General features: G+C 44.2%; 1 protein-coding gene across 1 annotated transcript in view; it reads left to right on the top strand.

The window, feature by feature from the left end:
• The first annotated feature begins 119 nt into the window (after positions 1–119).
• The window catches only part of C2CD3 (C2 domain containing 3 centriole elongation regulator), a 45,570-nt gene continuing 18,963 nt past the window's right edge, over positions 120–26,726 (top strand). Inside the window, exons 1-23 of the mRNA XM_072327014.1 lie at positions 120–245; positions 336–596; positions 2,632–2,789; positions 3,747–3,907; positions 4,311–4,534; positions 5,110–5,242; positions 7,426–7,554; positions 8,690–8,834; positions 9,192–9,352; positions 10,516–10,731; positions 11,626–11,738; positions 13,365–13,483; positions 14,456–14,578; positions 16,534–16,989; positions 17,331–17,482; positions 18,417–18,660; positions 18,848–19,031; positions 20,187–20,367; positions 22,023–22,195; positions 23,301–23,421; positions 24,746–25,014; positions 25,304–25,393; positions 25,781–26,401. Of these exons, the coding sequence (XP_072183115.1) occupies positions 191–245; positions 336–596; positions 2,632–2,789; positions 3,747–3,907; positions 4,311–4,534; positions 5,110–5,242; positions 7,426–7,554; positions 8,690–8,834; positions 9,192–9,352; positions 10,516–10,731; positions 11,626–11,738; positions 13,365–13,483; positions 14,456–14,578; positions 16,534–16,989; positions 17,331–17,482; positions 18,417–18,660; positions 18,848–19,031; positions 20,187–20,367; positions 22,023–22,195; positions 23,301–23,421; positions 24,746–25,014; positions 25,304–25,393; positions 25,781–26,401 (4,489 nt within the window). The 5' untranslated portion in view covers positions 120–190. The remainder of the gene's footprint in view (positions 246–335; positions 597–2,631; positions 2,790–3,746; positions 3,908–4,310; positions 4,535–5,109; positions 5,243–7,425; positions 7,555–8,689; positions 8,835–9,191; positions 9,353–10,515; positions 10,732–11,625; positions 11,739–13,364; positions 13,484–14,455; positions 14,579–16,533; positions 16,990–17,330; positions 17,483–18,416; positions 18,661–18,847; positions 19,032–20,186; positions 20,368–22,022; positions 22,196–23,300; positions 23,422–24,745; positions 25,015–25,303; positions 25,394–25,780; positions 26,402–26,726) is intronic.

The raw sequence follows: 26,726 nt of genomic DNA on the forward strand, positions 1-26,726 counted from the left end.
GCACCACGGGAAGCGAGGCTCCCCCGAGGCCTTCTGGGAAACGTAGTCCGAGCGTCTGTGGGGTTCAATGGGAACGCGATGCACGATGGGAGTTGTAGTCCCGGAAGTGCGATGAAGGCGGGAGATGCTCCCGCTGGGGCGGCTGTTGCCGAGCAGCGGCGCGGCCTGAGGGGAGCGCGGAGGTGAAGCCATGCAGCAGAGGAGGCCGCGGGCCGCAGCCCCGGGGGTCACTCGGCGGCGTCGAGGTACGGGGATGGGGGTAGGGGAAGGGATGGGGGGAGGCTGGCAGAGCGCTGCAGCTCCGCTCCGTTCTCTGACATCGCTCCGTTCCGCAGCTCCCGGTGACATCCCCCCGTCCACCAGCCTGCCGCCTCTCGTGGAGGGTCCTCCGCGCTGCGTCCTCTGCTGTACCGTGGGGAGAATCGTGTGGACGGTTTCCAAACCGCCCTCCGCCGCCTTCCTCGTCAGACTGAGGTGGTGGGGTGAGACTTCGGACGGTACCGTGTTCCATCCCATCACGAAGCCGGGGCTGGCGGTGAGCAGCAGCCGATACGCCGTGAGGTGCGGGCCTCGGCAGCTTGCGGCCTATCTCACAGGTGAGAGCAGGAGTTGGGGCTATCCGCGGTCCTGCCTTCGTTTAACGGAGCTCTCTGGTGACAGCAGCAGGGCCCGAGGGAACGGCGTGGAGCTGTGAAGGGAGAGGGTTAGAATGGGGTTAGATTGGGAAAGGCTTTGTTCCTGAGGGTGGTTGGCACGGCCCTGGTTGGGTTTGAGTAGTGTTGTGTGGTGTTGGAGTCGATGATTCTTCCCAGCTTGGGATGGTCTGGTTTGAGCAGCAGGCTCAGGAGAAACTCGTGAAGTTCAGCAAAACCAAATGCGTGGTCTGGACCTGGGTCAAAGCAACCCCCAGTATGAATGCAAGCTGGGGGGAGTGTAATTGGGTTATCTAGATTTAGCCGTGATAGAGGCTGCTGCCCCTGGAAGGAGCGGAATGAACAAAAACAATGGCAGCAATCTAAGGAAAGAACTTATTTTACTAAATACGAATAATATTGGAATACAAGGTGACACAATATGATACAATATAACTACAACTACTAAATCAAACAAGACAGAGAAAGAGAAAGAGAGAAAAAGAGTCCCCGAGAACCGGGGGCCTACTGTGATCTCTAGGCGACAGGCTGGAACGTTGCTGATAGAGGGAGACGGCAGGGATGGAGCGCTCCAAAGCGATAGACAGAGCGAAAAGAAGGACGTTCCAGCCTGGGAGTGAGATTATATATGTGTCCTCCTCCTCTGGTGATTTGTCTCTGGCCGCATCGTCCCCTGGGATATGTAGTTCTCCTCCAAGAGCTGAGTACTCGGGATGCTGCCATTCCACAGATCTGGAGCATGAACCTTCCACACTTCCACATACCCTCTGTTACACTTCCGCATACCCTCTGTTACACTTCCACATACCCTCTGTTACACTTCTGTATGCCATTAACAACTATACTTTCTTATACCACTTTTTACCACTTTTTGTACCCTCAGTTAATGATTCATACTGCACATGATGTCATGATGTAGAATATTGACAGCAACAGCACAAAACCATGACAGGGAGAAATGATAGAGGGCAGTCCTGCCATAAAGGACCAGGGGGGTACTGGTGGATAGCAAACTGAACAAGAGCCATCACTGTGCCCTCACAGTCCAGACAGCCAACTGTGCCCTGGGCTACATCCAAAGCAGCATGGCAAGCAGGGTGAGGGAGTGATCCTGCCCCTCTGCTCTGTGCTGTGAGGCCCTACCTGGAGCACTGCGTCCAGTGCAGGAGAGACATGGAGCTGTTGGAGAGCATCCTGAGGAGGGCCACAACAATGATCCCAGGGATGGAACAGCTTTCCAATGAGGACAGGCTAAGAGCAGGGCTGTGCAGTTGGAGAAGAGAACTGAAGGCTGAGAGGTGAACAGAGAGCAGCTTCTCAATATCTAAAGTGGAGCAACAGGAAAGAAGGGGACAGACTCTTCGGACTCTATCCATTGTGATAGGACAAGGAGAAGCGGTTTCAAACTAAGAGAGGAGAGCATTAGATTGGATATAAGGAAAAAACTGTTTATGCTAAGAGTAGTGAAGTGCTGGTATAGGTTGCTCAGAGATGTGGATGCCCCTTCTCTGGAGACACCCAAGGTCAGGCTGCACAGGGCCCTGAGAGACTGATGGAACTGTGGGTGATCCTGTTTATTGCAGGTGAGTGGGACCAGATAGCCTTTAAAGGTCCAACTCAAATGGTTCTATGATCCTTGGATCCCTTACAACTCGGGATGTTCTGTGGCTCTATGATTTCATCTTTGTTGGAAGCTTGATGGCTAGAGGATGTCCCCAGCCCAGAAAGGCTTTGAGGTGTTCAGAACCATGGAGATGTAGCACGTGGTCAGTGGGCATGTTGGGGATGTGTTGCAGTTGGACTTGGGGGATCTTAGGGGTCTTTTCCAACCTTAATAATTCAGTGATTCTTTATTCCTTGTCTCACATTGTGATACAGCTTTATTTTAACCTCTAAGATCTTTCATTTTAACAGGCAAGTTTCAACTGTCTATAGCTGTTGTGTCAGACTGAAATGAAGCTGTTCCTAATTATTGCAGATATGGGCATGCTTGTCCTGGAGGTCCTGACCAAACCTGACCGTCTTCCAGTTGGCAGAGTGCAGATCACCGAGTTGTCCCAGCTTTCTCCCAGCCATCCCATCAGTGGGTTTTTCACCATCGTTTCACCAACAGATGATAAGCTGGGAGAGCTACAGGTATTCCTTATGGCTTAGCTCTTTATTGTTGCATATGAAGATGTAATGCAGTATAATGTGGTGATCCGGTTGTGCTGTGTCCTACTGACCTTCCCCCTGTCTCAGGGCATTTACAGATTGAGGTAGGAAGTCCAGATAGAAAACAGGGAAATCTAGGGACGTTCTTATCGCGTTAGGACAGCATACAAAACAAGTGCAGATTTTGATTCCTAATGGTGTTGATGGAAGAATAAATGGCACTGATAATTTAACTCGAGTAAGACTCTACAGTGAATTTTAACATTGATTTTAGAAGTGGATACTCCATAATGATTTTTCTTCACTGCTTTCCTGGGCTGACATTGCAGAGTATTTTGAAATCCAGGGAAAAGGGGTTGTTCTGTGCTGCAGCCTTGACGGTTCATTTTTGTTGAAGGACGAGCAGTTGCATTTTGGAAACATGGGATGTGAAATAATAGTTTTAAATCATAGAACCATAGAATGGCCTGGATTAGAGGGGACCTCAAGGATCATGGAGCTCCAACGTGCCTCCACCACAGGCAGGGCCACCAACCTCCACATTGAATACCAGTCCAGGCCATCCAAGCTGGACTTGAACACCTCCAGGGATGGACGGGGCATCCACAGCCTCTCTGGGCAGCTGTTCCAGCACCTCACCACTCCTTCTGTAAATAACTTCCCTCTGACATCCAACCTCAATCTGCCCTCCTTCAACTCCAAACCATTTCCCCTTCTTCTTGCTATTATCTACCCTTTCAAAGAGTTGATTCCCCTCCGGTTTGCAGGCTCCCTTTGGGATATTAAGGTGTTACGAGTCTGATTGATATAAACATCACTTTCTATTAAAAAAAAAAATAGCAAGAGCTTTCTGTAGTATGAAAAGTAAAGTTAGGTAGAGTGCATGCAGCTCTTCAGTAAGAAAGGGACCTAATTCTGTTTTTTCATTGTATTTTTCAGGTTTCACTTGTTCTCGAACCTCTATCAGACACCTACAAAACCAGCAGCTCTGAACCAACTGTAGCTGCAAGTTCAGCTATGGCTCCTGCTCCATCGCAGCAAGTGCAGATCGCTCCTCCTGGCCAAGAACCTGCTCACAAAAGCAGGGTCACAGCTCCCAGGTATCTTTTCTTTACCTTGACAAAACTGTGGCTCATTCTGCATTTCACACCTTTTTAAGCAATGGTAATACTCGCTTATTTTTGGCTGTGCTGCATTTTGTCCAGTCCAGAACATTCAGCATTTAAGGGCTTAAAGGATCTGTTTCTCATCTGCAATGAAGTTGCATCGTACATTAACCTATGTCGGCTGACATAAGAGATGCCACAAGTTTGTTATTTACAGCTTGCCTCAGTCTGTCTGATGGTAGGAGCGGAAGATGAGGAGTTGGTAAAATAAGATGTGTCATGTTTCATTTTGGAGTGGGTACGGAAGGGAAGCAGCTGCAGTGCTAGGGAGAATTTAAAGAGGTTTGAATCCCTTTATTGACCCACTTCAGTTGTTACTCAGAGTTTTGTTTTGCAGCTGCGGAAAGGACCATTCATTCTTTCAAGAGGACTCTGAGAACATAAAGAATGTTTCCTCTGCTTCCCACCACCGCCTCATTTTACCAGATGAACATTTGAAAGTGAATCCTTCGAGTCAGCAGTCAGTGTTATTTCCCAGCAGCGCCGATTCTGAAGCTCCTCTCGGAACAAACACACACGTGTTCTCTTTGCACAACCCAACTACAAAAGACCTGCTTTCAGGTTGGTATGCAGTTGACATTGTATTTTAGATATCAAAGGAAATAGACATTGATAATATTCCAGAGACAAAGATATAAAGAAAGCTGCTCTTAATAGGGTAGGATGGTTAAGTTGCAGTTGGACTTGATGATCTTTAAGGTCTTTTCCAACATGAGCAATTCTATGATTCTAATAAATTACTTCAAACAGAAAATGATAACAAAAGGATCAAGACCAAGCAGGGCACATTTCCATTTGATTTTCTATACATATATTTATGTTTACTGAAAAGAGGCTGCCGTTGAAGCATGCTAAGATGACAACCTACTTCTATTCTTGCCACCACGTCTTATTAACAGCCTTCTCAGTGTGTGTGGATGAATTCTTTGTACTGCTGAGAATGGGAAACTGATAGAGGACTGCTAGTCCTCCTGGTGGCGCTATCATTGTAATGGTGTACAGCATGTGCTTAATCCCTAATGTGTCAAGATCTCTTTATAATAATGTAACATAGAAGTTGCATGACTATAGCCAGCATGTTTGGATTTTAAATTGTATTTGAATGCTGAGAGTTAATTCTTCTGCTTATTTCCCAGCTCTTTTGGATCAAGGCAATAAACTCCGTGATGCCATGGTTGCTTCTGTGATGAAGTCCAGCCCAGACATGGAGATTGAACTGAATCAAGTGCCTCCTTTTGTAAAACGAGACAGTTTCAGAGCAGCAGCAAAGTAAGCTCAGAAAGGGGCAAGTGAGATTTAGTTTCAAATCGTAGCTTTTAGAGCCAGAGGAATCCCAGGCATATATACAGGCAGGGAGAAGCAATCCTTGAGAGCAGCTCTGCAGAGAAAGACCTGGGGGTCCTGGCAGGTGGAGAACTGACCATGAGCCAGCAGTGTGCTCCTGCAGCTCAGAAAGCAAATGGGATCCTGGGCTCCATCAGCAGAGGGGTGGCCAGCAGGGACAGGGAAGAGATTATTCCTCTCTGCTCTGCCCTTGTGAGGCCCCATCTATAGTGCTATGTCCAAGTGTGGGGCTTTCAAAATAAGAAAGACAGGGAGCTGTTGGAGAGGGTGCAGAGGAGGCCACAAAGATGCTCAGAGGGCTGCAGCACCTCCCCTACAAAGACAGGCTGAGGGAGCTGGGTTTGTTCAGCCTGGAGAAGAGAAGGCTGCAGGGTGACCTCATTGCAGCCTGCCAGGAACTAAAGGGAGCCTATAAACAGGAGGGGAGTCAACTCTTTGAAAGGGGGGATAACAGCAGGACAAGGGAAATGGTTTGGAGTTGAAGGAGGGCAGATGGAGGTTGGATGTCAGGGGGAAGTTGTTGACAGAGAGTGGTGAGGTGCTGGAACAGCTGCCCAGAGAGGCTGTGGATGCCCCATCCATCCCTGGAGGTGTTGAAGGCCAGCTTGGATGGGGCCCTGGGCAGCCTGGGCTGGTATTCAATGTGGAGGTTGGTGGCCCTACCATGGTAGGGGGCATTGGACCTTCCTGATCCTGGAGGTCCCTTCCAACCCGGGCCATTCTATGGTTCTATGATTTTGAGGCATTATTAGGAAAACTTGAAATACTGAGACTCATGTGGTGTATTTTAGGATTCTCAGTCAAATGGGAAATAGATTTTGCTTTGTGAATAACGGCTTCCATTTTGTGAACTGAATCTGATCAGAAGCCTCGATTTCGGTGATCAATTCTAATTCTGTTTTGAACCATTTTTGTGCGTAGTACAGAACTATTTGATAGTGAAATATCGAATTCTGGTAGGGAATAGAAGAGACATGGCAGATTAACGTTACTTGATCCCAGATAAAAGGTTTTCAAAGCAAACTAGGTAATCAGTGACATAAAGTGAGTACTTCTGCATATTCTAGTTTGCATCCCAAAATACAAGAAAAACTTGTGTCTTTAACTATATTCTCAAAGTTAATGGGCATTATGGTCTTCCATCTGATTTTCACTAGCAGGACAGTCAATGTTGGTGTTTCTAATTCAATTAAAATCGTTTGAATGTAAATTGCAGCGATAGTGCGGTCACATTAAAAAACAAAACCACAACATTTTCATCATAGAATCATAGAATCACAAGGTTGGAAAGGACCTACAAGATCATCCAGTCTAACCATCCTCCCTTTACCATACCTACAGTAAAACCACTAACCCATATCTCCTAGCTCCCTGTCCAGGCACCTCTTGAACACTGCCAGGGATGGCGACTCCACCACCTCCCTGGGCAGCCATTCCAGTGCCTGACCACTCTCTGAGAGAAAATTATGTTAATATTTCATTTATCTAAGTAAAAAAATACAGTGGAAATGAAAACGTAAAGTCTGTTTCTCTCCACTTTGTTGTTTTTCACATTGCCTTTTCTTCCCTGGGTTGGGCGCTGCATCAAAAGTCGTTATGGGAAAGCCCACCAACATATACGAATCATTGGTGGTTCTCATTTAATCTTTTGAAGCACAAATGTACAGGTGTGCTTTCTGTGTGATGAATGAATTGATCAGAAAGATTACATGAGTTGACGTTCACTGTGCCTTAAAGAACTCGCTGGCTGGGAGATCAGTCCCATTGCTTTTGCTCAAACTGTTCCAATTTATTTAAAAACAGATGATTTTTTTTGACTCTCTGGGAAGATCTCATAGATCCTCATTCATAAACATCTTCCCGTGAGCTTCTCAGGCCCTCTCTCTTGTTTGAACAACGGGGCCATCCTGCCACACTGCAAAGTAAAAGAGCTGCAGATGAGCAACATGACTTGCAGCAGACTGCAGGGCTGCAGAAAGGTTCTGTGTACCTGGAAGTTAGTTCGTACATTATTATGCTATACATAACCTTGCATTTTTACCCTTTTATGTGACTGAAATCTTCAGCATGCCAGAAGAGCTTAATACCTTTATTTTTCCTTTGCTCAGGAGCCCTAAAGGGTTGAACTCAAATATTATGCCTGCTCTTGAGGATCCCCATCTCTTCTCATCTGAAGTCACAGGTCAGCATTTAGACCTCAACTCTGAGGAGAGAGCAATACAGTTACTACTGGGCAGGTGAGTGATTACTGAGTGTCACTGCAAATACTGTCCTTATCACAGCATCACAGAATAGCCTGGGTTAGAAGGGACCTCAAGGATCATGAAGCTCCAACCCCCCACCACACACAGGGCCACCAACCTCCACATTGAATACCAGCCCAGGCTGCCCAGGGCCACATCCAAGCTGGCCTTCAACACCTCCAGGGATGGACGGGGCATCCACAGCCTCTCTGGGCAGCTGTTCCAGCACCTCACCACTCTCTGTAAACAACTTCCCCCTGACATCCAACCTCCATCTGCCCTCCTTCAACTCCAAACCATTTCCCTTGTCCTGCTGTTATCTGCCCTTTCAAAGAGTTGAAAGGGTAGATGATATTTGCCCACTTTATACTGGAAAACGCTTTTTGGCCTTTTTTTGTGTTTTCTACATTTCTCAAAATGTGAATAATGAGAGCTAGTGGTGACAGGAGGTGCTTCACCCTTCTGCTTGCACAACTCTAATGTATGGCAACATGTATGGATCAGAGTCATTTGACCTAAAGTTGCTGTCAGAAAGGTGGGTGGACCCCAATATTTTAAAAGAAGTTATTTAATCATAGTTAATAGAATCACAGAATGGCCTGGGTTGAAAAGGACCACAATGTTCATCCAGTTCCAACCCCCTGCTATGTGCAGCAGCCCAGGCTGCCCAGAGCCACATCCAGCCTGGCCTTGAATGCCTCCAGGGATGAGGCATCCAATAGTAATTATAATAGTTGTAACTGTTATGCCCTAAAATAATAAGATATGCATTAAGCAAATACAAGAGCTTGCAGTCTGTGAATTAAAAAGAGAGAACCAGTAGTTATTTTTATCGCTCTCCAAATATTAAGTTGGTCTTTCTCTCATTTTGTGAAGAGTAGCAAGAGCATAACTGGTGCTTACGTTGTCTCTGTTCCAATCAGGAGTATGCAATGGGAGGACTGTGAGGTGGGCACAGTGCAAGGACTGTCAGGTGGGCACAGCGCTGTGTAAGCCCATTTTGGGTGTATGTAGAGACAACATAGCACAAAATCAGTATAGAATAGAAGCGTTGTCAGAATTCGTATGAAATTGACTACAGAAATTGCATCACAACATTAAGCCATGTTTCTTTCTCTTGTGTCCACAGTGCTGATTTATCTCCTGTGCACTTCTGGGATCAGCCAGGTTCCCTTCTGGATTCTCTCTCTATTGGGAGTGAGGTGTATGACAGTGAGCTCAATGATCCCCACTATGACCAAAGTCTGCTAGAAAGTCTTTTTTACACGACACCTGTAAGTGAAGAGCAGAAGGAAAGTGCTTAAAGTGAAAGAAAAAGGCTATAGATTTCAGAATTAGTAAAGGCCTTAATAAATATTAATTATCCTATAGAAGCTTGTGAGAACATTGCTTGAAATTAATAATATTAAAGTAGTATTAATAAGACTACAAATTCAAGCAATGAATTGGAAACTATGGGTCTGTGAAGACTCAATTTCTATATGTTTATGGAAATAAATTGGGTACAGTTAGAATTATTTCACATTAAGCAGTCCGCAATCTATGGTTTTTCTTCTGAGTTTATCACGACCTTTATAAACCTTGATGGTGACAGCAAACTTCTTCCTTTATATGCATTATCTCTGTTTCAGAAGTCGGATTCTAGTTTAAGTGATTTCCTCAGTGATGAAGATGTTAACCCTTCCAAGAAAGTAAGCAAAACAAAAACTGTGAAGAAAGCTGATGCTGTGAATGCACAGAAGGATTCCACTGCTCCAGATCATGATCAGAAGGTGAAAGAAGTTAAATCCAGGTAAATAGTTATGTCAGCATCTCATTGAGTAGCATCTTCCTTATTGTAAGCAGCTGGTAGTGCTCTGTTATGTGCTGTGTCACACAATTCACTAAATACATATCCATTTTACAGGGATGGAGCTCACATCAGCAGTCTGTTTGACTGCTCAGTGTTCTCTTCTATATCTGTAGGATGTAAATTTCGTCAGTGCTCACCTGCTCTAAACTACATTCTGTTTTAGTTTTGTTTTTATTTCCACATCAGAATCAATAAAACCCCAGAATATTCTGGGACCAAAGTTATTCTAATTCTTGGACTTGCCAGGATTTCAGGTGAGGAACTGAGATGATGTGAAGTGATATTTCTTTAATGCTGAGTATATCATTCAGATTGCATATCGTCACACATTTTCTTTAAGCAAGAAACTCCCAGTTATTCTATTTTACAAAGCCAGTAGCATAAGGGCTCTGTTTTTTGCCAATTTACATGCACACATATAAGAGATTCTCAATTCTAGCTAACATCCAGGAGAATTACAGTAAGCAAGAGTGAATTATAAGCTTATCTGTAAGATGTGCTTGTAACAGTGTCCCACAAACGTCTGGTTATCACGATTTACTAGTTCAGTACCAGCAGTATTAAGGTTGGATTTTTTTTTCTTAATTCATCACCAGGTAGTTATTTCTGATTTTTTTTTTTCTTCTAATTCTGCTGGTTTTTTTACACTGAAGTAAAATTTCTATCTCCAGAGTTACCAGCAGAAAACCATTGACAAGTCAAGTCTGAGAAATAAAGCACAAGTGGGATTTTAAATCAGTCCTGTTTCTGTTCCTCTGCAGCGGTGACACCCAAGCAGTTTCTTCTGCCCTGTCTGTGTGTCACATGAAATAAACCTTTTCTTTTTGAAGAGTTCGACTGTTTAAGCATTTGTCAGAACTCCAACAGCATGGAACATGCTCATTTTTGGTGTTTGGTTTAAGTATTCTTAATACTTAATCCCTAGACACTGTGTATGGTATGATTCCTATTGCAGAGACCACCAAATTAATTGTGAAATGTATGTTAAAAATGTGTGTTTTAATGCACTGAGAGTAGCGTATAAATGATCTCCCACCAAGCTACAGTTTTTATCTTCACGCAGTTGTGTTAAGAGTGTTTGATTCTCAGTTTTATCTCTGCAGCTGCTCTCCTACCAGACAACTTGCTCCTCCAGATGTCGACACAGAAGAAGCTCATGTTACATCCTTGAGTGTAGACAGGTTGGCTTTGCTGGGGAGAATACGCTTGGCCAGAGTCATCATTGAGAGCCTGAGAATCCCTCTTGAGAGCAGCCAGATTACACCAAGAAAGAAAGGTTTTATGGGGAAGCCTCCAAGGCCTGTTTCAGTTAATAAGTGGTAAGGCGGATTGTTTCTTACTGAAGTTATCATAGAGTCATGGAATCACTCAGGTTGGAAAAGACCTTGAAGATCATTGAGTCCAACCTCAACCTAACCATCCTACCCTAACTAACAACCCTCTGCTGAATCGTGTCCCTGAGCACCACATCCACATGGTTTTTAAGCACACCCAGGGATGGTGACTCAACCACCTCCATGGGCAGCCCATTCCAGTGCTGAACAACTCTTCCTGTAAAGAAGCTTTTCCTGATACCCAACCTAAACTTCCCCTGGCTCAACTTGAGGCCATTTCCCCTTGTCCTGACACCAGTGAGAAGAGACCAGCCCCACTCTCTGAAAGCATATTGGAAGAGAGCAATAAGGTCTCCTCTCAACCTCCTTTTCCTCACACTAAACAGCCCCATTTCCTTTAGTTGCTCCTCATAGGGCATATTCTCCAAGCCCTTCACAAGCCTTGTTATCTATGCCTTGGAAGTAGATTTTGCTGAGCTCTGTTGTATAGTCAGGTGTGAATAATTTGTCCTGATTTGATCTCACTTCAGGCTGGATTTTTTCCAGCATTTTGGGAAAGTTCCAACATGCTTTATGCAGAGTTGAAAGCAAAAGGTGTTTTTTTAGAGGAGAACCTGACTTGTTTAATAGATAAGTAGTAGAATCTTCTGAGCAACCTGATCTAGCAGGTCATGTCCCTGTGCGTTACAGGGGAGTTGGACTAGATGACTTTACAAGGTCCCCTCCACCTCTAAGGATTCTATGATTTACTCTTTAAAAGTGGAGTAACTTAATAAATGGTGGATTTGAAGTTTGTCTGCTTCGTTCAGTTTCTTTACGTGCATTAAACTACTGGTGGATTGTGATCATCAAGTCGTTCTGTGATTTGTTTCTTCACAGTACCTTCTTTGTGGAATACCACTTTCCTGTGGGAGCCTCCAAGAATGAAAAAGGCCAAGTCTCTTTAACGACAGAATTAACTCGGATAGCTTCAAGTAAAATCACAGATGGTGGTAAGATCATTATTTGTCCCCTCTTGTGTTCTGTGCTGTCAACTGCTTCATCTCTTAGAAAATGTTTTCTGACATATTTATTGGCTGCCTGAAAAAGACATGGTTTTATATTACATTTTGTGGCACCTCTGGAGAGTTGGTGCACTGTGGGCAATGGAACTCTCCTCTCTGGGAAGAGGAAACTGTAAAACATAAATCCAGATCCTTTCTGCAATATTCAAGATGAAGAAATACTTTTAGAATTATCAGGTACTTCTGTCTCAAATCAATAGCTGCCTTTTCCAGATGCTGAAACGCACAAGAGCTCAGAGAGTCTCCTGGATGCAAGAGATCCTGGCAAGTTCTGTGCTCAAATCAGCAAGCTTTCCTTTCTTTACTGCGAGTTACCACTCTTTGTATGTCTGATATCAATTTAGGTTATGTATGTTGCCCTCAATGAGCAAGGAATGGTGCATGAGCAAGATCTTCTATCCCTTGTCTTCCTAGAAACTGGAACTCCAGGGTCATGTTCAGTTGACTTTCCTATTCATTGGCTTTGCCTCTTTCTGGGTCATATTCATTGTGTTCTCTTGTGAATTCTCCATTTGTGTAGAGACAAAGCATCTTCTAAACCTCAGCTTTTTGTAACACAAGGATAATACAACCCCCTGCACTTTGCCTTGTGTACTTAGACTGCAGTTCTCTGGAATTTAGAAAAATTGATGAGGTTAGAAATAATTTGAAGAAACCCTGTAGTCAATCCACTGTGCTGTTGTCTTCCCTGAGAGCCGTTTATCTCATTTATTAAAGATGCCCAATAAGAGTGATCCCTTAGCCCCCCCAGGCAGGCTGTGAAACTGCTGACCTTCCTGTCAGTACATTTTCCTTATGGCCCACCTGACTTTTTGTCATCACAAGACTCCTTATTTTATCCATAGTGAACAAGTCCAGCTTGCTACTTCAGCTCTGCTACTGTACTTGTTCTTTTCCAAACTAAACACCATGCAGTCTTTTCTTGCAGATGGCTTTCTCCTGAACCTGTGGTCGTTCTTGCAGCTCAGCTTTTGACTCTCTCCAAGATAAGGCAACAGAGACGTATCTGTTGCCTTCACATGCTGTTATATTATTAATTTTGTCATGCTGCACTCCTGCTATTTTATGGCCTTTGAAAATGAACAACAGTTTACTTTTGGCTTGATGTTAATAAGTAAAGCCAAATTAGTTGATCATGTGTATATCAGAGGTGTGATTATCTCCATGTGAAAGTCTATTAATATTCAATTAGCTCTGAATATTTGTTGCTCCTGTGAGAGAAAAACAAAGTTAATTACTCACACACTTGCAGCGTGAATTAATAGGTAGAAATGTTGAGAGATTCTACTTGCAAGCTCTAGCAGCAGCCCTTCCCTTTCAGCTGCCAACCTTGCTTAATCTGCCCATTCTGGCAGATGTGCAAATGTTCCCTGTGTGTTTCTCCACCTTCCTCAGAACACCCACCTTTTCCTTCCTGCCTCCTGAATTTCCTGTGTCTCTTTTCACCCTGCATATTCTCTGCAGAGACTGAAGATTTCTGTTTCTGAGGAAGCCTGAAGGTTAGGTTAGCTATGGATCCAGTTAAGAGCTCACGAGTCTCTGTCTTCCTTGCAGTGGTGAAATTCCAGCAGCGATTTGTGTTCCCTGTTCGTTTTGGTGGAACGATGATAGAGCACTGGTGGAGCTCTGACCTTGCTTTTAAAATCTACATGCGAAAAAGCACACAAAGAAAGGTATTATTAGTAGTTGTTTATGCTTTGTTTATTGAAAAGCAAAGAGAGCCTTGGCAATTCAATTTCCTTCTAATACTTATGCACTCAGTAGTGTCTTCTCCAAGTCTTCTGCAGTGCTTCCTTCCCATTGCTGCCCGCTCAGCCATCAGAGACAAAACAAAGTAATGTAGCTTGACTGAGCCACTTCTTAACCAACCATTGCCAGACATAATGAAAGGAATGACTGTTATGTGCAGATTCTGTAAGTTGCTGTTCAATCTTGTCACCCAGCTAAATCATTTTCTGAGCTCAAGACTGGCAAGCAAAGAAAAGAAATAGTCTTTCCCTCATCTTTAAAACTGAGCTCTTGCTCTTTAAGCATACCAGATCAATTACAAGCATTTGTATTCAGTGAGAGCACAGCTTGTTTAGATACACAGGGTAAGTTAATGTGGGTGCAGGTGATATTGTGACAAGGGTGCGGGGAATGATGGCATAACTTCTGTATTCAGAGGGAAAAAAATCTTTACTTGGAGTGAGTAGATGGAAGGAGCTGTATCTGCATAATCATCTACAAGCACTAAAAGGCAGCTAGAGACATTTACTCGACCTGTGTTTTGTTTTAAGCAACACCAAAGATATCTGGCCATCTGTTCAAAAAGGAGCTTTTCTTTTAATGGATTCATAAATCATATCTTCGAGTACAGAAACCTTGCCCAGTCATGGGGATTTGGGATGTTAATGTTTGTGTTAATCTGGGACTGTTTACTGAAGGTACTAGAACCTGACTGTTACCCAAGTGATACCTGAAAAAGGAAGCAAGGAAAGCTTTCCTACAAATCCCTCTCAGTGCAACTGATGGTGTATGAGTGGGCAGGGTGAGAGGCTGACCATCACTTCCCAGCTCTTTCAGGAGGCTTTTTCTTGATAGCGTGCCTACAGTTGTTAAACCTTCCAGAAATCTTACAGCGTATGTTCTTGCTCTGCCCTCAGCCCGTGGCCATTGGCTCAGCAGTGCTTCAGCTGTGCAAGGTCATTCAGTCAGAACTCCTCGCTTTCAACTGTGAAATACCTGTAGAAAAAGAGGGAGATCAGATACAAGTTGGACCACTGAAGGTATGTTTTTTTGTTACATGGGCTTTGTGCTAAACCACCTGTTGTTACTTATTTTGGCTGGATATTCTTTTTTTTAAATATTTTCTCTTTTAATTCATCAAGTTGCAGATATGAGGATGCAAGAAAACAAAGAAGGAAACTTGATTTTTTTCTCCTTAAGCTGTCAGAGAAACATTTAAAACCTTCCTTAAGGATTTTGTTGTGTGAGTTTCCTTTGCTTGCGGGATAAAACAAATGTCAGTAAGTTAGGGCTTGGATAGAGAAGCCACTCTGCTTTTTGTGTGGAACATGTTCAGGGCTGAGTGCCTTGGTATATGAGAACAGGAAGGGAGCAAATCTGTGTTCCTTGGTTTCACACATGATGTGATTTCAGGTCTCTCCTGACACGGAGATCTGATGTTCCTACCATAGGTAGCAGATTGTGTCTTTAGGAGTTGCCTTCTTGAACCAGAGTTTCTATCAGCATGTTTGATTGAGGAGTAATAGTTCTGCACAGTACATTTGAGACGTTGGTCAGTTCTGAAGATAAAGATATCCTTTAGATCCTTTAGAAGAGAATATTTAGACATTTTATGTTCTGAGCTCCTAAATTATTCCCAAAGGATGTAAACATGAATTGGTTCCGTCACTTCAAGGTTTGCCTGATGTTCTCTGTCATAAGGACCCATGAAACTTAGTGGCCCTCCTACAGAATCACAGAATTGCTTGGGTTGGAAAAGACCTTAAAGATCATCTAGTTCCAATTTCCCTAATGTTGACAGAGAGCCCACAGAAGCCATTCAGCTGAGCTGTTAGTAGAGGAGCCACAGAAGAGTGAAAAACAAAACACTGAGGTTAGGTAGGTATAGGGGGAGAAAAGTGGAAGGAGACACTGTAGGTAACTGGTGAAACAGCATTCAGTGCAGTAACTTATGGAAGGGGAAGCTAATCTTTATTCTTAAGAGAACTGATTCTGGTCACTTCGTCTCTTAGATTTTACTCAGTGTAATACCTACCTGTCGTCAGGATACGTGTCCAGCTACTCTGGCCAGACATGGACAATAAGGGCTGTCAGCTATTGAATCCACATCACATTTCTTGGGTTATATCTGACAGATGTTTTGAACTCCTCATCATGTGTGTTTTGCACCATTGAGCAGTAGGTACTATTTGGGATCTTGTGCCTCAGTGTCTTGTCTCGTTCCTCCTAATTCTTAGGCAAAATTCTTGAGTGCTTACTTTGCTTTCCTCACCTGGACATTGTATGGCCCAAGTCCTTTCTTCATCATACTGCCCTGTGTTCTGAATTCAGTTTATTCTTTCTCTTCTTTCTGTCTTATCCATGGTGACCTGTAGCAGTTAATGCCTGCAGCTCCTTTTAGCCCATGTTATGGTGTTTCTTTTGTTGCTTTCACACACGTTTTCATCCACACCCGTCTGACTATTTCAAATCTTCACAACCCGAAGAGGCATCTCAGATGTGAAGCAGAGTGTTTATAAATTAATAATAATTACAACAATAAAGAAATCAAAATAGGAGAAGTGAAGAGAAATGCAGTGCAATTGAAATGAAAAAATAGGAGCTCACAGCAGGACAAGGATTTAGGGACAGCTGAAGTCAATGGGGAATGTAAAGGTGGAAGATAACACAGAGAGAAACAATTCTCCTTTGTCATAGCTTTCCTCAAGCTGTAGTTGTCGTACCAAGGTGAAGATAGTGACAAATGTGATACTTTCTCAAAGAGCTTTTCACCTTGGCTTAAAGTGGACATGGGTTACTACTTGGTAAAAAATGTGTGTAGTTTATTTTGCAGCCACAGCTGTAACCAGCACGTGCCAAAGGTAAGCACCCTGGGTGATAATCCAACACAGTTGTAAACAAAACAGGCAATGCATTGTTCCCAACTTCACATTGCTGTTTGTTATCTTGATATGGGGCACATCTTCCCATCAGCTCTTTGCTTTGTTCAATGCAGTTATCAGTAGAGCTTGCAGCTGACAACAAGGACTTCACCTGCACCACTGCCAGGTGCTCAGTGGCTGTGCAGCAGCAAGTCCCACCTCATGCCATAAGAAGTCCTCGGATGGAACTTTGGGAACCCAACAGGGACCGTGTAAATGCAGAAAGCTGCTTGAAATTTAGCAACCACGTGGACTCAGGAGCAGCCTGCACAAATGTTGTGCAGCCACCATGGTCTGTTTCAACCCCTGTGGCTCGTAATCTGGTGACACAATTGCCTGCAGCTGAAGATTGTGGGTTATTACTGCATGTGCTGCTGATGGTGCCTGATGGAAAGGATTTTGTTGCTGAGAACAGCGGACTCTGCACTTCTTGTAACGTGTATTTAAACTGCAAGCTGCTCAACACAGAGGAGGCAACAAGATCTGCAGTCGTATGGGGCACAACGCAGCCTACCTTTAATTTTTCTCAGGCAAGTCACCTCTTTTCTGTGTCAAAGTGGTTGAAATGTGCTATTGCACATTGCCAAACCTTTTGAGGATAAGTTGTCCTTACCTACCTAAGGACTTCTCTGCTTGGCTCTGCCCATTGTACTGAAACTATTTCCAATATTTGGCTGCATGGCAAAGCATGAGATGCAGTTTCTTCTTCCCCTTTTTTTTCTCTTTTTCCATTGAGGTTAATGACTGGGAAAAGTTGACTGAAGAACACAGTTTTGTACACTGTGCAATAATGTAGTGTCAGTAGAATGTTCTTGCTTAGCAAATGGTTTCCAGTGTGTTCTGTGTCCTGATTCTGTATGAAACTTTCCAGGTGATGCCTTTTTCCCCGACTTCCAAACACTTGGAGCGACTGAAGAACAACATCATGGTTATTGAAGCATGGCACAAGATGGGAAACGCTGGCAATGACAGACTGCTGGGATTGGTGAAACTGCCCCTGCATCAGTTTTACATCTCATTCAAGTAAGTATCTTTGCTCCACATTTTCTTGGGTTGGGAAAAGTTGTAGTTGATACTCAGAGAAAGGTGGCATTTGTTGTGTTGTGGGAGAGTTCTTAATGATAGTTAATAGCAATGGACATTTTGTCCTGCTCAAGCTTCATCTGGCACTTCTTTCCACTGTGAGTGATATTGGAGTCAGTCACAGCGCCCTGGTACAGAAATACAAGTAGACAGAGAAATAAACACCACGTTGTGCTGTGCTTGGATCCAGGAACCGTCCCGTGTAACTGTGGAAGAGTAAAACTGAGAGAGACTGAAGTGGTTCCACTGGTGATTTTCCAATGTCTGACTGAGTGATTTTGTTCTTAATTTAACTCTGCACAGATCCCATTGCTAGGGATGCTGTCAGTTTGCACAGCACAAGGGCACTTCATTTAGAGCTGTACTTTCTCATTGCTGAAAACAGCCTTTTCCAGTCAGCAGAACTCTGAGCTGGGCTTTACAAAGACTAATGTGATTGAGCCAGATTGTGGAGGAATGGGGAGATAAATTGGTTTCTAACTGCACTGAATATTCCATCTGAAATGGGATGCATGTGATATGGTTTGTATTCATAGAACCATATCACAGAATGATAGAATGGCCTGGGTTGCAAAGGCCCACAGTGCTCATCCAGCTCCAACCCCCTGCTGTGTGCAGGGTCACCAACCAGCAGCCCAGGCTGCCCAGAGCCACATCCAGCCTGGCCTTGAATGCCTGCAGGGATGGGGCATCCACAGCCTCCTTGGGCAACCTGTTCCAGTGCATCACCACCCTCTGCATGAAAAACTTCCTCCTAAGATCCAACCTAAACCTCCCCATATCACTTTAAAATCATTACCCCTACATTCCCATGTATTCACATGGCTCATTCTCATGATAGGGCTTTTTTGTTTTTTCTTTTCATCTGCTCTAGAGATCCAAAGATTTCCCACCTGCTGCTTCAGGCTCAGTATCCAGTGGTTGCTGTGGACAGCTACATGCCTGTGATAGATGTCTTCACTGGCAGTAAAAGTGGAAGCCTGAGGGTCATTCTGGCAATGGGCTCAGCTGATCAGATTGTGGCACTGCAAAGGCTGAAGAATGAAGAAGGAATGGAGCCTCCCATCACCCCTCGCCCTGCCCACTTTCTGGATGCCCCTCCTACGAAGCTGACAATGGTACTGCTCACTAAATTCCCATTCTTGCTGTTAGGGACAGATGGAGAGAATTTTACCTCTATTTTTATTAACAGAGGTTCTGAGCCTCCCAGTTTTGGGCTCATTAGAAGCTCATGTTGCCAGTCTTCTTGCATGCTATTTCCTTTACAGACTGCCTTTCCATGTGCATTTTCTTCTGGTTTATTAGCAGTTGGAGAGAGAAGGAGAAGAACTGATGGAGCATGTCTTTGAGATTCATGTGGAGAGTGTGAAAGGACTCACTCCCCTGCAGTCCACAGTGTGGGGGGAGGCTGACTGCTACGTTCAGTACTATTTCCCAGTGCAAGAGGCTGGCTCTGGTGCGTTGCCAGGAGTTGAACTGCACACGGACGGTAGGTTTGTTTTGTCATGCCTCCTCGTTTACAGCATTGCTCTAAGCTAAGTATTTCCTCAGAGGTCAGCATATGAAGAGGACCTTCCAGTCCTTGGGCTAGGTCAATAACATAAAAGCCTGATTCAGCTGAGGCAGATGGCAAAGTGTGCAGCAAAAACGATTCCTCTTTCTGAGCCTATTCATGGAGTGCATTTCTGTTAAAGAGCACAGAAGAGTTCACAGGCTGATCATGCGAACCCAAAAGAACAAATTTGCAGGAAATATCCCTGCAGACATTCAAGGCCAGGCTGGATGTGGCTCTGGGCAGCCTGGGCTGCTGGTTGGTGACCCTGAATATAGCAGGGGGTTGGAACTGGATGAGCACTGTGGGCCTTTGCAACCCAGGCCATTCTATCATTCTGTGATTTCATAAAATACTAAGATTATATGGTTAACTTCACCAAAGGCTTTCCATGCACAGGCCTTTTGAGAGACCACCTGTTTTAAATCATTAGCAGAAGGAAGGAGTATTTGAACTGTTTGTGGAGAAAAGGGCTTAATCTTGTCTTCTTGTACTTCGAATCACTAATACCTATTTCTTCTGAAGAAACGACAGTAATGTTGTCCCATAGCAAGTGTTGTGGACTATTTCAGCTTCCAGGCACAAATAGTTTTCAGCCTGTGGCTTGTGTGAATGTGTGAGCTGCTTATGAAGGATTGGTGAAGTGAAATTCAGTAGTGCAAGCCTTTGCCCAGGAAGTTTTGACTTATTGTCTGCTGGTTCTGTCTCCTGAAGGACTGCAGAGAGGACAAGGCTGAAGCCTGCTAATACAGGCAGCTGAAGCGCAGGAGTGTTTGTATAGCAAATGGTGTGGTCTGCACAGAGGCTTTCTGAGCTTCCACCAGCCAAAGTTTGGGAGTTCCCATAATACCATATGAACCCAGCAGCTTTGCTCTCATTTTGGCCTGACATTTTTAGCACTGCACACATGTGGCTGTATTTCTTCCAACCCAGCACTGCTTCCCTCCACACGTCTTCCAGCGCTTCTGATTCCAGGTTAACTTGTTCAAAACCACTTCAGATGTTTAAAGCTCAGTGTGTCAACATTTTCAACTTCTGTGCTTGGATTTGAATTTAGTAGTGGCTATTCAACCAACTCTGTTTGACTTGTAGGCATCAAGTTGAAGCCTTTTCGCACAGCAACCACTTTATGTGTTCCTGATCCTGTCTTTAATGATGAGCATCACCATTCACTATTGGTTCCAGCTGATGTCCCTGTTCAGAGGCTTCTGGTCAGTTCATTTATGGCACCAGGAGCAGTTGGAGGAGGAATCCAGTTTGAAGTCTGGTGCAGGTACAGATTAACATCATATTCTTATTAGATGTCAGAACACAGAAACACATCTGATACTGAAGTATCTCTAGCTGTGGGATGGTTATTAAGTAGAAAGTGAAAAATGAGTGAGTTTATCAACATTTGGTGATGAGGACGTGCATTTCATGTTGCTTAAGATATTTGGACCTTTTCCTCCCAAAAATGCTGATTACTCTTTTCTTACAACTTGGTTAGCAAACACACGTGAGGAACACAGGACAAGCTACTTGGCTTTCTTACACACTATCACCAGCATCGTGATCTAAAAACAGAGTTAAATGCTCAGAACATCTGAATTTTAATAGCTAGCATGATTTCATTGTTTTGGTCTTTAGTCAATGGCTTCAAGAGACTATACTGTAAAATGCTTGTCATCTGACATAGCATAAACCTATTTCCCTCTCAGCTGGACAGCTTGTCCAGAAAGATGCCATGAGGGACAGTAGAATCCAGAAAGATTAAATCCACTGCCATCCCTTCACCCACCAAGCAGGTGACCTTACCATAGAAGATTGTATTACTCAGGCAGGACTTTTTCTTGGCAAACCCATGTTGGCTATGCTTGATAATATTAGCAGAAGCCAACAGATGTGATTCTGCAAGATGTTGGAAAGGTTGGAGGAAACCACTATGGTCATCCATTCCAACTGTCAACCCATTCCCAAGTGCCACGTCTCCACAGTTCTTAAACACCTCCAGGGATGGTGACTCCACCACCTCCCTGGGCAGCCCATGCTGGTGCATGACCACTTTCAGAGAAGAGATTTTGCTTCATATCCAACCTGTCGGGACTACAAGTCAGGCTGTGCTCTACCCAGGACTTAAGCAAACGATTCACGTTCAGGATCTGTCCCAAAATGCAAATGAAAATGCAGCTCTGTACAGCTACCACATTACTCAGTCACTGCTACAGCAAAGTAGATGCCTTTCTCCTGATCTATTTGTTGTTCTTTGGATGTGATGCCAGAACTGGCTTTAAGTGAAGCAGTGCAACACAGTTAGAGTCTGTCTAGAGTCAGGAACTGGTACCACAGATCTGTTCTGCAAGTAGAATCATGGCATCATAGGATGGCCTGGGTTCTAAAGGCCCACAGTGCTCATCCAGCTCCAACCCCCTGCTATGTGCAGGGTTGCCAACCAGCAGCCCAGGCTGCCCAGAGCCACATCCAGCCTGGCCTTGAATGCCTGCAGGGATGGGGCATCCACAGCCTCCTTGGGCAACCTGTTCCAGTGCGTCACCACCCTCTGGGTGAAAAACTTCCTCCTAAGATCCAACATAAACCTCCTCGGTCTCACTTTAAAACCATTCCCCCTTTGTGCTATCTCTATCCACCCTTGTAAGCAGTTATTAAGTAGCATCTTTATTTATTAACAGAAATTAAGAATGGAGAGTATTCGGTGCCAGATCCTTCTCTTGTTTTCCTTTGGGATGTCAATTTTTAATAGCTTTTTCTAGCTGCCTTAGTATGACTACTGCAAGTGTGCATAGGTAGTGTTATCTACTCTGGAGAGTGACAGCTGTGGTCTGAAGATGTGCAGGTTAAACTGACTTGAATGCATTCTTGAGAAAAATGATGATGGTTTTGTCATCACCCAAACGATGTGACTGGCAGTGCTTCCTCGTGTCTTCCCAGGTATTATTACCCAAATGTCAGAGACCAGATGGTTGCCAAAGGGACCTTGCCTCTGTCACGGCTGTGTGCCATGATAACTATGCAGCATCGTGAAGAAATAGGAATACAGACTTTTAATCTTCCATTGGTCCCCAGGACTGATTCCTCAGAAGAATTTCACCTGCGGTCTTCAGGTAAGGAAGGCTTGTGGTTTTTCATTTCATGTATAAAGGTGGATGTCTGTGCATTCACTGCCAAGGTGAATTAAAATTATGTGTTTCTGTTGTCAACTGATACGGACTGTGAGTGTTTTTCCTCCCAGCTTTCCCTATCACCTTGCCTAGTGAAGAAGGAATGAGAAACATGAGCAACCTCAAACTCTTGAGAAGTTTTATAAAGCCACCCGTGTGTATGGAACTGCTTAGTTGTCAAATAGCTTAGGGACTGTAGTTAGGCTACCAAGGTAAGGTAGCAAACGGGAGGTCTGAAGAAGGGCTGTGTGTGATATGTGATATCACAGAATGGTTGGAGTTGGAAGGGACCCTTAAAGGCCTTCTGTCCCACACCCTGCAGTGAGCAGGGCTGCCCACAGCTCCATCAGTGCTCAGAGCCCATACCCTGACCTTGGCTGTCTCCAGATCCATCACCTTTCCGGGTATCTTCACTAAGGAAATCTGTACAGCCTCTCTCCATTATAGAGGCTTAGCATTAACTGTAGAATTAAGAGTCAGCTTCTTGGTAAAAGTGATCATAAGAAGGCTGGGGAAGAAGTTCAGTATGCTTCAGTTATTTTGCTATAGATTAACCACACGCAGCAGCAGAAAATCTCATTGAAGGTTTTGTCACTGCAGTGCTATAAAAAAGATGAGTTGAAGTACTGCAATAGTAGATTTAAAACCTATTACAACAAATGCACACATGAGGGCACGGCTGAGTTAAACAGGCTGTCCGACTTTCACTGCGTCATAAATCTGACCCTGAGAAGGGGCCATTAAGACCGCCTGACCAGATTGCCAGGGGGTCAGGTTGCAGGATGCACTCCTTAACCTTCCCTTCTGTGCTTTCTGCATCAGGCCAGAATTTCTATCTGAGGCAGAGCACCTGGCACAGTCAATCTGGGCAAGCTTTAATTCCCTGCCGAGCATCTCTTGCTTTTTCTTAATGTTTTTTTTTTTTCTATTTTATTTCTTTAATAGAATAAGTTTAGTATTAAGATTTAAAGCTAAGTGTTGGTTATATTGGATGCAGCTATTTTAAAAGCTGACCAATTATTTGCATTCTTTCTTTCATTTAATACAGGCTTGCTTGATGTGAGCGTGAGATACCAGCGTTCCGTGAGAACAACAGCAGGAAGAACTGCTCAAACTGCTTCTCTTTCTGTACAGATACACAGAGCAGCTGGTTTGCAAGCAGCAGCCAGGTAAAACCTCACTCTGCAAGGAAGATTTGTCTCTTAAAATAGCCTTACAAAGAGGCAGCAGGCTGAAATATCAGATCAGAAACAAACTGTAGCTGGCAACTTTCCATCTGCAGCAACCAAGATTCACACTGTGTTCTGATCCAAAGTGAAAATACTCTTGTAAAGAAGACCTGTGGTTATTTCTTGTCCCTGAAACTGCAGTACAGCATAATAGTATTCATTCTACAGAAGGTTCAAGACAGTAAGGACAGGGAATTAAGTAGTTCAGACTTGCAGTGCATTAGCAGACATCATACATGTTCTTACAGCTAGCAGAGCTGTAGCCGTAGCTGTTGACTCCTTCACCTTTCTTTTCAGTATTATCTCCTTCCACGTTTTCCTACACTGAAGACTGGTGTGAATTGGTACCCTTGTGGGCAGTGGATCTTAGTGTTATGCTACTTGAAAGCTAGCTGAGGTTTGTCTTCATGAATTTCAGTGTGGAAACATGGATAAATGACACATCTCTTTTTGATCGAATGCTGCTGCTGTTAGTGCATGGTATAACCTCAATATACGTCCTGAAAATTGCATATTGGAAGAGAGAGATGACTGCTGTTGTTTCAGCATACTGCCTACTGAGCTGTTCATTCAAGTAGACTCCGTACAATGAATATCGCTCCCATGTAGTGCTTGGAAAACTGAAGGAAGTCTAATGACGTCAGATTTTTCATTCTTTAAGTATGTGACCTGAATGCTACCTGTGTCTGTTTTGCTCATAAATAACTCTATCTGCTAATTTAACTGCCTTTTACTTGGCAAGTCTAGTGGGTAAAAATAATTTGGCTTGGCCATTAGCTTACTTGCTCAGAGATATGTTTGAGCAGAGGGTTGTTAGAGTTAGGGTACTAGGCTGTGGTTGGACTTGATGATCTTCAAGGGCTTTTCCAACCTGGGTAATCATATGATTCTATGAATCCTTCTGCAGTTGGTTCTCAGAGAAGTTCTCTTACAGCTTTTCCTATGGTATAGGATATTTTTAAAGGAGCTGAGTACTTTCTCAGTGACTTTGGTCTCAGATCCTGGCAACAAGAGCACAACAACCAGGTGTTGGACCTTGTAATAGTTAAGGTCACCATTTCACATCTTCCTACTGCGTTCTGATGTGTAAGTGATGAAAATAATCCTTCGCCAGAGCCCACATCAGTTTTGACTTAAAACATTCACTGTTTTGTCCCATCTTTTTGCCACAAAGGTATGAAACGTCTGATTTAGTTGCACTGGTTGCCGTATTTCTTGTTCTTATTCGTTTCCTTAATTGTTTTCTTTTACATACTGAACGAAGAGCTGTGGCAGAAAAGAACCCTTCGGTCCAGTACTATGCAGGTGTTGGAGTCAATGCTTACGTTTCTGTGCACCTCTCCTTCCTACCTGAGACAGAGAGGCACAGCACACGAGCTGTGGCTCGCAACTTCTGCCCAGAGTTTGAGCACCATGTGGAGATCCCTTGTAACCTCGTTGTTCAGAAAAGCAGTGGAGAAGCCTCTTGTCTGGGGGAGCTCCTGCAGTCTGCCAGCATCACCTTCTCTGTCTACCATCAGAGCGTCAAGTCAGGTAAGGAGGCAAGGGTGAAAAACTCCCTCCTAAGATCCAACCTAAACCTCCCTGTCTCACTTTAAAACCATTCTCCCTTGTCCTATCTCTGCCCACCCTCACAAACAGCCATTCCCCCTCCTGTTTATACGCTCCCTTCAAGTATTGGAAGGCCACAAGGTTTCCCTGCAGCCTTCTCTTTTCCAAGCTAAACAAGCCCAGCTCCCTCAACCTTTCTTCATAGGAGAGGTGCCTGTATCTGTATCTTGTATTGCAGCTTGGTGTATATGCAACATTATTTGTTTTCCAGCCACCGATGCACTGGCAGCTCGAACATCAAGAGATTATCTTCTTGGGACAGTTACAATTCCAACCAGGGACCTGCTGAGAAGACAATCAGGTAATGCATCAGCGTTATGCTTTTACTTGTTCCTTTTCTGGTTAAAAGTAAATTCCAAACTTTCACAGGAAATAAACACTTTGAATAATAAACACTTCTTCACCCAGAGGGTGGTGACGCACTGGAACAGGTTGCCCAAGGAGGCTGTGGATGCCCCATCCCTGCAGGCATTCAAGGCCAGGCTGGATGTGGCTCTGGGCAGCCTGGGCTGCTGGTTGGTGACCCTGCACACAGCAGGGGGTTGGAGCTGGATGAGCACTTTTCAACCCAGGTCATCCTATCATTCTATGAGTGCTGGTTCTTAGCTCACGACCAGGCAGCAGAACATTCTTTGCTGACAATTTTCAGGGGGTAGAATAAGTCTAATTACAATATTTTCTCCTGCAGGTATTACAGGCTGGTACCCAATTACCCTCTGTGAAGATGTCATGCCTTCGCACTGCGCAAACATCATGCAGACCGTTGTGGGAGGGCTGGAACTTTCTGTTACGTTTGCTGATCACAATGACAGAGAGCGTGTTTTGGAGGCTGCTCGGCTTTTGGGATGGAACGGTGAGGAAAGCCTTGAAGACAGCATGGATGAGAGCGATGAATGGGAGCCACACGACAGTCCAGTGGTTGTGACCATTTCAACCCCAAGAGTGTGGCTGCCATTGCACTGTGTGCTGCTCGCAGGCGAGACGCACCTGAGTAAAAGCACTTGCTGCTACCTCAGGTATAAGCTGTATGATCAGGAAGCCACATGGACTTTGCTTAAGAGGCCAAAATTGTGTGAGGACAACAAGAATGTTACAGTGAACTTTAAGAAAGGCCACAAGGTGACTCTCAGGAAGAGCCGAGGACTGATTTGGTTCTTCAGGGAGGAGAAATTAGAAATCCAGGTGTGGTGGGCATATGGCAAAGAAAATGGCGTGGAAAGACCGCTTGATACAGATCGTCTCATTGGATCTGCATACGTTGACCTCAGAGCGTTAGCAGAGAGATCAAGGAGAACACTGAGTGTTGGTGGTAAGTCCAGAAAGGACGTTGTCATGTTTCTGTTCTCTTTATTGATGCTTGGTTGTTTAATTCTGTAATTAAGCAAAAAAATTTACAGCTTTGTTTGTCCTTTATGCGATGCACACTCAGCTCCTTCCTTTGAAGATAAACAAGGTTAAGACGCTTGCTTCTCTGAATTCAAAACCGAAGAACTTTAAATGAGTGCAGAACTGCCAGCAGCGATCAATAACAGGGAAAGCAATCAATCAGCCTCACTGGATTAATGAGGACTGTTTCTTCAGAATGGCATACTGGGCATTGTAATAGTGTGAGATTAATGTATCTCCAGGACTGA

Source organism: Excalfactoria chinensis, chromosome 1, assembly GCF_039878825.1.
Source record: "Excalfactoria chinensis isolate bCotChi1 chromosome 1, bCotChi1.hap2, whole genome shotgun sequence".
Taxonomy (NCBI): Eukaryota; Metazoa; Chordata; class Aves; order Galliformes; family Phasianidae; genus Excalfactoria; species Excalfactoria chinensis.